Consider the following 12671-nt stretch of genomic DNA (forward strand, 5'->3'; position numbering starts at 1 on the left):
TACAAGTATAAGAGTAGCCCGATTTTCACGAAATTTGGAATTCCTTATGACAGAACTATGTACATGCAGATAATAATATAATTGTTTCTCATTTCCTTAGTAATTTAGTTCTGTGTGATAGAGTTCGAAGCACTCTTTGAGACAGGGACTCAAGTCACACTCCTGGCAGCAGTACACTGACGTCTTCTTTCCGCCGTGTTTTGAACACAGGATACAATGTCTCTGAGGTTTGGATTTCCAACTCTTGGGTGCTAATTTCCTGATAAAATGTTTTTCCTGCAATCTTGGAACTGTATTATCTGATGCGCGCCGGCCTTGAATATTTCGTTCCCCTCCCTCCCGAGCGTATTTTGTAAACAAACCTTTCACCAGCTGAACCCGATAAGGTAATTGCTCAATATTTGTCTCTGTGACCTGTGTGAGTATTATTAGAGAATTTAGCAATCAGAATTCACCGTTGAAAACTTCTCTTTGACCTGTATAATTATCTATAGTCTCTTACACGAAATTTCCAAGTACTGTTTCCTCCTCATCGTCACTCTCATCATTTACCACTGCTACATCATCTATTTCATTATCACTGCTGCTTATACTATCACTACTACTTCCGACTAAACTTTCATCTGAATTATACAATATTTGAAGCACGTTACTGTCAGTCATACTACGGCTGAGCGCGGTGCGTGACACGGACTGATGAAGCTGCAGCGAGACCGAAAGCAACAGGACGAAACTGAATGAGGGGAATAACATTTATGACGAAACAAACCAACTCGATACATATTTCAGATAAAAGGTCGAGACAGCGTCTTTCAAACGAGATATATACCATGAACAACTGGTTCTCGTATCGTATGACAGAAAGCAGCACTAACTGATGCCTACACAGAACGCTCGTGGAGAGTTACGAAAATATTACAAGCTGAGAAATAAAGACAAATATAATAAATAAACCGCACTCCCAATGTACAAACAGAGCAAAGAACATCACACGAAAAGACAAACTTCTCAGATCATCATTTCTTTATTTGATTCTGTGGGAAAGAATGAAGCAAACAGACTTTAAAGAAAGCAAGAGATTAGTGCTCAGACTTATCTAACAAATAATTATCCTTGCAAAAACAACTACATTATAACGAATTTTCAATTCTTATTTACAACACTGATAAACCCGAAACTGTCTTCTTGGAAACAAAACAATTTGCATATCAGTAACTCCAAAACTTTTCGCGCTACAGGCGTAAATGTGAAACTATGTATGGGTCTATACCACGTATAGAGGTCGGCGGCTACGGAAGAAAAGAGGGTCTATACCACGTATAGAGGTCGGCGCTGAGGGGTTAAATGAATGAATAGCACAAGGTTACCCTGTGCTTATTTGGAAAAGTGCATAATAGGTAGAAGACCAGCTGGAAGACCAAGAAGAAGATGGATGGACCAACTGAGGGAAGAGGATGGAATTGGGAATCTGTCTTGGACAATGAAATGTTTTTGAATAGGCAACTTTGGAAGACGTTCGTTTTCAAACACCCTACCCGGCTCACTGGAAGGGCAAACCGATGATGATGATGACCGGTTTCGGTGTCTATGGACACCATCATCAGCTGAAACAGGTCGTATGTACAAAGATATACAAGTATGTAGTACATATAATAGACCCTTAGTAATAAGTGGCATTAATAGGATGAGGTAAAAATACAATGCTTAAAAGAATATAAACAAGTTATGTGCTTGTTGGTCAAAGTATAAAATGAAAGTGAAGATATTAACAAATGTTTAAAAACTTGATCACTTTGGAATGGTTAAAAAGTCTCAAGCGTAGCACTGCTAAACACTGAGTGAAAGTAAAACATGGATATCCAAAAACTGACAGTATGCAGTCCTTCCACAGAGTATTGATAATAATGTAACATAAGTAAGTTTGATGGTGGCTTGTAATATGAACTCATACAAAAAAAGTCAATTCTTATAAATGCACTTCAATACGGAACAAAAATGGAATTTATAGCTATAAATACACATATAAGTTGGGCTCATCCAGTGACATACAGACAAAGTATTGCATCCAGACAGCCGGATGGATATCAGTCATGTTCTGCAACCCTCCACCAGAAGTATAGAATGTGAACATATACCAGAGAGAGAACTGCAAGATTTAGACCCAATGAATGAACACAGTCCTGTGCATCAGTACAAAGAAGGCCTTACACAGTGGAATATATGCTTTTATAATGGGATTACATTTGATGATTTCGACACAGCCGTAATTGGGTTTGCCGAATTCTTGTCCAAATCAATTAACCTTCTCCCAGGTCCAAAACACCCTGCCACAAAATACTTTGAAGCTAGGAAAGTTAAAATGATGCTCTAATTCAAAGATCTTACAAGAAACAATCTAACCCAGAATGCACGACCAAAAGGGACCGAGAGAAGAGGCTCAATAAATACAGGTACGAAGAAATGCAGTTTCTCTACTACAATCAAAGGAGAAAAGCTATAAGGCAAGTTCTCAACCAACAAATGCCGACTTGTAATTTAAGTGTTCAAGATGTTGATGATGATTTCTCCTCTTATCTTTTCTAATCCCAATAATTGTGTACGGGAGGAATATCCGGACTGCAAGAATGAAGCACAGCGGATAGCACTCAATGAATCTTATGAGACAACAATAACCAAGGAAGAGGTAATTCATGTGACAAGTAAAATGGCAGTTGATACAGCCCCCGGTCTTGACAATGTTATAGTCTGAGCAGTCAAGGACAACCTAGTATCTAACGTAATTGCAAAAATCGCTACAATAATGTTAAATACTGGGTTCTTTCCCACACTTTTCCATCAAGCTCGTACAGTCTTGCTGTTCAAAGGAGGAGACAAGCTAAATCCGTCAAATTGGAGACCTATAACTATATGTTCTGTATTACAATGTATTATTAAGAGGGTTTTTGAGGCTTTTTTTGCAATTCAGTGAGCATCAGAGAGGTTTCACTTGGTCACCCGGTTGTTTCATTAACACTGCCATTCTGAGATCCATCCTTGTACACGCTAAACTTGGAAAGCATGATGTAACCATGATTTTCCTTGACATAAGTAAAGCCTTTGACAATGTCGGCCACTTACATGTAAGACATACTCTTGTTTCTTCTGAATGCCTTTCTCAGTTAACAAGAATAATTTGTAATCTGCAAGAAAATAATTCCACCTGTTTCCAGGTCAATCTGAGAAGGACTAAACCTACCATTTTGCGTCATGGTGTAATGCAAGGGTCCCCATTGTCATCTATCTTATACAATATCGCTACTGACCACATATTTAGAGAACTCAGTGAAAACAATATATCTATACCGAATATGGATACACTATGGTGATGGGTTAACTCCACTGACAGTTTTGGGCTTTGCTGATGATACTGTAATAATTGGGAAAAACAAGCAATCAGCTCTCGAAATCACTAACTTAGCAACTGAGATATTTCAGTAATTAGGGTTGAAAATAAACGCAAACAAATCAATAGTTACGACATTAATAAAGGAAAAATCAGCAGTGGGGAACCTATGCATATCAAACGGAACAACTATACAGTGCATTTCCGGATCTGAATGCATTAAATACCTGGGAGTTAACTTCGCTGATGCTATTGTATTTCTTCCTAAGCAATCTATCACATTACTGCAAGAGGAACTAAACGCCCAGGCAACTTCTCCTTGGTTAAATCCTGATTTTAAAATTCATCCTTGTGCAATGATTTATTCTGCCGAAGCGGTTAAAGGTCTGGGTCTTTTTCGTGCAAGGTGGGAAGCAACTCTACAACAGATCAATAGCTGTAACATCCTCCAGAAAGCTGGCAATAAGAACATTGAAGCAACGAGAACCCTCAAAGTTGAAACTGCTCATTGCGTGTCCACCCTTAACATCAAATGTCTCACCGAAAATGCTGCTAAAATGCAGGTGCGTGATGGCCTGTTGGACACCATGAAACTCAGGAAATCTCTTAGAGACCAGAAATATAAAAAATGGTGCCTATTAAACCAGAAAGGCAAAGGTGTATGCGTATATCAAGAGTTTATTCCAGCCAGCTGGTAGATAAGAAAACAGGACGGACTCACAAGCACCGAGTGGAAAGATGCTCTCAAAATGACAGCGAATGTAGCTCCTGTGCGCACTAAATCAGACAGATCTAAAGACGGTAACCACTGCAGACGATGCAGTGGAATTGAAACTTTGGCAACATGTCTTAGGATATTGCCCATTCGGCAAATGCCTACAGAACACCAGACACCATCACATGCGGTCTTCCTTGGCCGATACGCTACATGGTAAAGGGTATCTAGTACATGAAGAGGTCCATGGCCACGCAGTTGACGGTGAGACAAGACGAATCAACATGATCGCCTTCAAACCCGAGGGGAAAAAATATCATTCTCGAACCGACTGTCAGATTTGAAGCAGATGCACAACAGCCCATTGAAGTTGATGAAGAAATAAAAGAGGATATATTCACCAACCATTCCATATTACTTCAATAAGTACAACCTTGAGAACATCGAGGTCGTAGGGCTCATGCTGGATGCAAGGGGCACCATTTCTAAACTACTGATCACCTGTTTACGACGCTTTGGTGTACCGAATGAGACCATCGTGAGCTGCGGCATACAAACATTGAAAGCCTTGATAGCGATCTTGAGGCATCACCTTTACGCTCCATTCACTTAATTAAATCAATTAAAGTAATTTATCTGCTGCTTCTTTGTTTTCTGTACATTATCAGTAGAATGATGGTTTTTTTACTCTGTACTAAATTGATATTGTATGATATTCTTTGTCAGTTTGGCAACCTCAGTCATTTGAGGAAGAATAATATTATTATTATGTGTGTGTTTCCTTTCAATTAATTCATTTGTCATAGTTTTAAGATTACGGTCCTAGTTGACTTTCAGTTCAAATTTTTAGACGCTATGTTCTATCTTAGACTATCTTTCTAAGAATAGCTGAAGATGATCGCTCTTATCGGTCAAAACTAGTCTTAGTTACAAATATTGTACTGATTAGGTTGTTAATAAAAAAGAACCTTCTTTAAGAAAGAAATTATACTCATCAATATGGACTCTTGACAATGAAATTCATTGCTTATAAATGTATCCTATTCCATCAGAGTAAGCTGTTTGAGAAACATTATGTTCCATCGGAGACCTTAATACAAAAGTAATTGTCTCATTGAAACCAAGGGAAGAGTGGGGAGTTTGTGATTGGCTGACGGATATTAGGAAGTACAACAGTTCCCATTAAGCACGCACTCCTGCACGGTGCAAATGATAATTTTGTAACAGTTTAGAGGCCGTACTGATATTCCCCCTTTATTGCTGGCCGATTACAGATATTCTTCAGTTATTTGAAGTGCTTTTTATTGGGCTCACTGATGGTAATACGCGCAGAAGCGTAGTTCTTCAAAACAGTCCCGCGTGGTCTTCCCACTTTGCATCTTGTGTTTCACGCTGTGTTGTGGACAGTGAGCAAAAGAACCAACACATTACAAGAAGGTACCCAATAATAATAATAATAATAATAATAATAATAATAAAATATAATTTTAAAAATTTCTACCAGTTCATGTAGTTATGGCTACTCAAATAAACTTTTATCTCTATATTCCAACTATCTTTCCCTTTAGAGATTCCGAAGATGGTCATCAACTGGTGCTCAGGTGTAGGAAAGCGCCCAGCTTTAACATTACATACCCACTCATTTTTTCCATTCTCTTGTCTCACCTATCTCCATGCCTTTACGTCATGATAGTGTGTACTTGTCAATAAAGGTCACTACAGTTCTTTTTCTATCCTTCACTGACAAAAGCTGCAGCAAAAAATTTTGAACTTGTGTGTTTATTTTACAAGGTACCTAGACTATTATAAGGCCAATTCAGGGGATAATTCACCCGCACTTCCTTCTGTGCTGTGACATCATGAGGCAGACAGCCGAGGCCCAAGCAGACTTACAAGTGAGTGCTTGCGTGTGGTATAAGCAATAAATTTCATGGATATGACTTACTTTTTTACAAAAACTTTAGTTTATTATCCATCTAATCAGTACATAGTTTACTCTCAAACAGTACTAGTTTTGACCATAGATAGCGATCATCATCAGCTATTAATCATAAAATTACATCATAAACGAAAAAAGGTGAGGCGGGGGGGGTTAAACCTCCTGAGTTAAGACTACAAATACAAACACATAAAATACACTAATGTACACATTTAAAAGTCCAAACATTTGACATTTGAAAATGGTCAAATGGATTTGAAATAAAAACTAGATCACAAGATTAATGGCACTTAAAATGATTTCAAGACTGTACTTGTATCTAACAAAAGATGACGTTAAAAAACATTGTCTATTAGTCCCATCATGGATCACAGTAAAAAATGCATTACAAGAGAATATCACAATATTGACACAAATAAAATTGGTTAATTGTTGATGTGCCAACAAAAGAGTAGTGTTTAAAAAAATGTTGCAAAGTTTGTGCTGGGAAGACTTGGGAGAAAGGAGACGAGCTACTCGACTACGTGGTATGTACAATTTACGAACTTCATCGTATAGATCTGTATTGATACAGTTAAAACTAAGAAACAATGTTAGGTTTTGGTCCACCCAAATAATACACATTACAAGTGAAAATATTTTATATATTTTATGTTTTTTAATTAAATAGTTTTTCACTTGTAAAGCGATGTATATTGATTGGGTGGACCAAAACCTAACATCGTTTCTTAGTTTTAGGTCGTATGTTCCGAGCTGTCAGTGGAGAGATGGCGTGGAATGACATTAGTAGACGAATAAGTTTGCGTGGTGTCTTTAAAAGTAGGAAAGATCACAATATGAAGATACAGTTGGAATTCAAGAGGACAAATTGGAGCAAATATTCATATGTAGGAAAAGGAGTTAGGGATTGGAATAACTTACCAAGGAAGATGTTCAATAAATTTCCAATTTCTTTGCAATCATTTAAGAAAAGGCTAGGAAAACAACAAGTAGGGAATCTGCCACCTGGATGACTGCCCTAAATGCAGATCAGTAGTGATTGATTGATTGATTGATTGATTGATTGATTGATTGATTGATTGATTGATTGATTGATTGATTGATTGATCAGGTCCTGAAAGCTTTTTTCTTAAATATCTAATTGTTACATTGTTCATGTATTGTGTTTGTTTTTCAGGTGAGGATGATGTAGAGAAGGGTGTGCTACTGTTCTTCAGCTACCATGGTATCATCGCATCCGAGTCGGACATATGGGATGGGTGGGGAAAGACTTTAAAATGAGCCTGTCATGTTTAGTTGTAAAATGGTCTCATTGTGCAATAGCAAAACAGTAATGTAGATATTTTACATTGTTTTCTTCCACCTTCAAGTTGATTAATTGATTTCTTTATGTATTTCACTACTCTCGTCTGTTCATCTAACATTAGGAACCCCAGAGTTGCCCTTTAAAATGTCATCCAGTTCAGAGATCATATTTGAGATATATTTCAGTGGTATCCAAAGATATGTACAGTCACTCAAAAAAAAACAAAAAAAACAAAATGGGTGCATGGTAATTTAGAAGAGTCTTGCAGATACACTTTTCTTGGAAACAATTGAACCTATAGATATGTTTGCTGTGGGTATCCACAGGGTTTGTATCTACTTCTTTTTCTACCGCTTTTCCCACACCTGTGGGGCCATGGGTGCGAACTGTGTTGCACATGTAGATTTGGCCCTGTTTTACTGCCGGATGCCCTTCCTGATGCCAACATTATAAGGGGGGATGTAATCACTGTTGTGTGTTTCTGTGGTGGTTGGTAGTGTAGTGTGTTGTGTGAATATGAAGAGGAAAGTGTTGGGACAAACACAAACACCCAGTCCCCGGGCCAGAATAATTAATCAGAGGCAATTAAAATCCCCGACCCAGCTAGAGATACCTGGCTAGTTGCATTTAGCACCCCCTTTTACCCTGATGATGATGGTTGTGCATCTTGACAGCAACTCAATAAGATATCGGAAGCATGGGAAGTCGTACAGCTCCGTGACCAATGCACAGCATCCCGTAATTAACAGAGATTGTCCAGAGGAGGGTCAGCGGTTCACACCTCTCTCTCGACAGCATCCCAGATGTGCTCAGTAGGATTGAGGTCGGGTGACATTAGGTACCAGGCAAGCATCCTCATGTCCATGTGGTATTCATCGAACCAGTCAATGACAATTCGGGGGCGACTGGGTGGTAATACTGTACATACAGGTCCCCTTTTGCATGCTGGAGGTGAACAAAAAAAAAATTCCTTTGCCACCTTCATTCTGGGCCCTCACTTTCAAATTTAAACTCATGCCTTGCGTCCGCCAACTTTGACTACTTTAATCACAACCTGAATTTTTTATATTCAAGAAATAGCGCACTGTGCATACACGTTTTCATTTGTTTCCGGTATTGCGCTTTTTACCATTTTTTCTATTCACTATTGTTTTTTCACGTCAACTGTTCTAAAAATCTTCAAGATCATAATTACGTATTCAATTATATTGAATCGTATTATAAGTATATATATATAGGTACATTTTCATGAACTAAGCAAATACTTGATCATTAATCTATCCTTCAATCTCCGTCAGCGCATGAAACTACAGCACTTGACGTTGTAAACACCGCGCCGATCTTCTGGAGCTTGCAAGTTACTTCGGTTGAGTTGCTCATCTTCGGCTTCTTCATGACTTTAGATCTTCATATTTGGATTGTGTTGTGACTTTGTGCCTGACGGTGTATGCAGTCTGGCTCATTTAACTGTTCTCTGCTTTTCGTAAACATTGTGAGACAGTGCCAAACATTGCGTATGCCGTGCTGATGCTCGGAAAATTACGCATTACTTCTTTTAAGTGACTTACATTCCACTTTGTCTGAATTTTACAGTGCCTACCCCTGTCATACCGCCTCTTCAACTGATATTGTGTGGACTTGACCGTTAACTTCTTTCTTACTTATGCATTGTTTTTCGAGTTATAATCGGCTGATGATGACCCAGACTGGGGTCGAAACCGGTACCATTTCCACTTTTAATTAAATAAGAATGTAATCTCTACATCTCTTATTTACTTGTATTGAATAGGTTGAACTACCATATTTATTATTTCAATTTTCCTGTGTTCGTCGGTGAAAGACTTTGTCAGATGTACTGTACCATGTGAATAGTCCCCATTCATACGATAATACAACCACCTCCTCCGGCCTGAACTGTACCCTGCTGAGAAGAGAATCCATGACTCGAGTGCTTGGTTACACACTTATACAGTGCCATCGGCGTGTACAAACTGGTATCACAACTCATTTCTCCAGGCAATCTTTCTCTATGCTTTGAGATCTGAGTGATAGTGTTCCTGTACCAATGTCATTCTTTGTACCTTGTGACATGCTGTAATTAGTGGTACCCAGAGTGGAATGGTGGTCGTGAATGGTATGGTTGCTCATACGACGTTATGCAGCATTGAACTGTCCAGCTCCTTGACTGAATGGTCAGCATAGTCGCCTTTGGTTCAACAGGCCCTGTGTTCAATTCCTGCCTGGGTCAGAGATTTTAACCTTAACCTTTTCCCATGGAATATCTTTGACTCAGTGTCAGGCGAAACCTAGAGTAATAATTTGCTTGTCAGGTATAGTTGTGGAGTACCTTCACTAAATAATTTTTTCTGTAAAAACCACTTAAGATATCACTTTCAAATTTTGTAACAATGGAAAATACACAATCGTTATTCTAAAATGATACAATGAGATCACCTAATTACACGCAAGACCCCCCCCCCCCTGTTCAGAATGATACATCAGGAAGAATCCAATATGGTGCATAATGTTAAATTGCTTGTTGTTGAAGTCAGTCTAAATTGCTGGACATGATGGGGCTCTTATCTTCTTGGAAATGCAGAGAACGCAAGAATATCCCAATTTATTTCATTTTCGGGATCAGTCGGATGAAGATATTATTCGATAGCAAATTGTGCTTCCTCTCGGACATACAAACTATAAGCAATTTTTGACTGAATGGGATTGGAAGATAAACTGACATTAGTTGGAATAGGCTATTATGTAATTAAGTAGAGGCTCATAGTCTGAAACATAATTAACTGAAGAATTAAAACTGACAGTTATGTTTTTTTACAAGTAGGCCTAATATTTTAAAACTAGACGGTACCTGAATGAACATTTCCTGTCCTGTGCCGTATTTCGATTTCTTTCAGATTCATATCCTGTCCCAAATGCTTCCCATACTATTTTTATTATCTTACCTACAACTTCAAACTCACTACCATTGCATTTGTCAACATATTGATCTAATTTATAACAAATATCCTCCGTATTCAAGTGGTTATGAGCAGCCATGTTGCTGCAATGTGTTTACATTCAGTCAGCTGTCTGTTCTATCTAAGAAAACGTATAAAAGAACACTTTATTTTAGGATTCCGTGCATGCTAGCAGTATCTAGGAAGCTTAGGGAATTCACTGGTTCCAAAAAGTTATATGTTTAGCAGACAGATGGCAGAGGAAGTCAGTTTGAAAGTCGAGTACGCTTTACTACGCAATCCGCGGGAAAGAGTTAAATTGTTCATTCCCCTGGCTTGGGGACTAGGTGTTTGTACTGTCCCCAACATCCCTCCAACTCATCCTCAACCGAGCTCGATAGCTGCAGTCGCTTAAGTGCGGCCAGTATCCAGTATTTGGGAGATAGTAGGTTCGAACCCCACTGTAGGCAGCCCTGAAGATGGTTTTCCGTGGTTTCCCATTTTCACACCAGGCAAATGCTGGGGCTGTACCTTAATTAAGGCCATGGCCGCTTCCTTCCCACTCCTAGCCCTTTCCTGTCCCATCGTCGCCATAAGACCTATCTGTGTCAGTGCGACGTAAAACAAGTAGCAAAAAAAGAAAACTCATCCTCACAGAACACAATCCTCCACTACAATGACATCCAGTTTCCCATACATGGCAGATGCCGCTCACCCTCATTGGAGGGTCTACCTTACAAGGGCTGCACCAAGCTAGCAATAGCCATATAAAATTATTATTGTTATTATTATTATTTACCATTCAATTTGTGAGTAATCTGTTACACTGTGATCCGCCTATCTGCTCTTACCATCCAAGTCAGTCATTGGTGACCTCTGTCAACAATACGTTGTACTCCATAGCAGGGGCCCTGGCGACAGTTTTGTCTGAATCTACATACTAGTGGTATGCTCTGGAAACATTGACCCATGGAAGGCCCATTGCCTGCACAACTTCAGAGATGGAATAGCTCATAGGTATGGCACCAACAAGCTGGGCATGATCAGACGCACTGAGATCTTACATCTTACCCATCTTGTACTCTCTTTGTCGTTCACATGGCCAGTACAAGGTCTGATGACATCACAATAGTGTTTCATGCCAGATTGTTACATTCGCCGGACCGACCACAGCCAAAATGGTAGCTGTCTCTAATTCAGTTGTTCCTCAGTGTACAATGGCATGGGCTCATTCTTCTTTTGAGTGACTGTACTTATTTTAGATAGCATCTGTTGAGCATTTTGCAAAGTGTATTTGCAAACTCTTAGCAATTGACACTGGGGCTGTGCCTTAATTAAGGCTATGGCCGCTTCCTTCCCATTCCTAGGCCTTTCCTCTCCCATCGTCGCCATAAGACCTATCTGTGTCGGTGTGACATAAAGAAAATAGCAAAAAAAAATAGCAGTTGACAGCCTGAATACCTTGCTCTCAATTCTCAAAGAAAACATCACATATTCATTTGTATTCAATATTGAACATGCAGCATTAATGGGTTGATCTAAAGAAGAGGGTCAATCACTCTAGATAAACTGCAAATTGTTACATGATTCTAACATTTATTTTAAAGAACAGTAAGAATAAAAGTTCAAATTTATAAAGTAAGTTTGGTAATATATTGGGAATAATTAAATGAAAAGCCAGTTGGTATTTCTCGTTGATTTCTTAGCTGTTTTTAATCATTAATTTACATGTGATGAGAGTGATGATTGACTTTCTGCTGTATTCAAGTATTTCATGGATATTTTAATTTGGTATTTTTTATTCCTTAACATTAGGAGGACTGCAATTAGAAGCATGCCTAGATGAACCATTACCTGTCTTTTTGACAGGCGTGAAAGATGTTAAGTGTTAATAAAATAATTTTCTATATCACAGATCAAATATACACAATTATATAATGTAATGTAATATGATTAAGAGTATACAGTGTAAGAAAAACAAGTTTCTCATATCCATTATCTATCTTTCCTCTGCAACCTCAATTGTCATTCACATTTTATACAGTTGGCATGCTGAACGCTGCTGGAACAGTCCATCTGCAACATGAATCATCATCGCACTTTACACAAATGTGGAGCAAGGTCTGCACACATACTTGCTACACTTGAAATGGTGCATGCATTTATTGTGGTAATATCTAACATATTGAAAAATACATGTATGAGCCACCTGCAACATCCATATTTAGTTGTATATAGACAGGATATCCATTTTAAAATGTCTATGTTTGGAAGCTTCCTTTTTGCTTTGTTCATCGATTGTTACTGACGTGTGCAATGTAGTGAGTAAGAAAACCTTCTTGTTAACCTTGCCTTGATAGGATGTCTCAATGTAG

The 12671-nt window shown here is 38.5% G+C and overlaps 1 protein-coding gene across 2 annotated transcripts in view; it reads left to right on the top strand.

The window, feature by feature from the left end:
• Positions 1–12277, top strand: part of LOC136866472 (uncharacterized) — a 69965-nt gene extending 57688 nt beyond the window's left edge. For both annotated transcript variants that reach the window (XM_068226741.1, XM_067143464.2), the window contains exon 6: positions 7214–12277. In XM_068226741.1, coding sequence (XP_068082842.1) covers positions 7214–7317 — 104 coding nt within the window. In that variant the 3' untranslated portion in view covers positions 7318–12277. The remainder of the gene's footprint in view (positions 1–7213) is intronic.
• Positions 12278–12671: the final 394 nt, after the last annotated feature.

The sequence above is a fragment of the Anabrus simplex genome, chromosome 3 (genome assembly GCF_040414725.1).
Source record: "Anabrus simplex isolate iqAnaSimp1 chromosome 3, ASM4041472v1, whole genome shotgun sequence".
Lineage (NCBI taxonomy): Eukaryota > Metazoa > Arthropoda > Insecta > Orthoptera > Tettigoniidae > Anabrus > Anabrus simplex.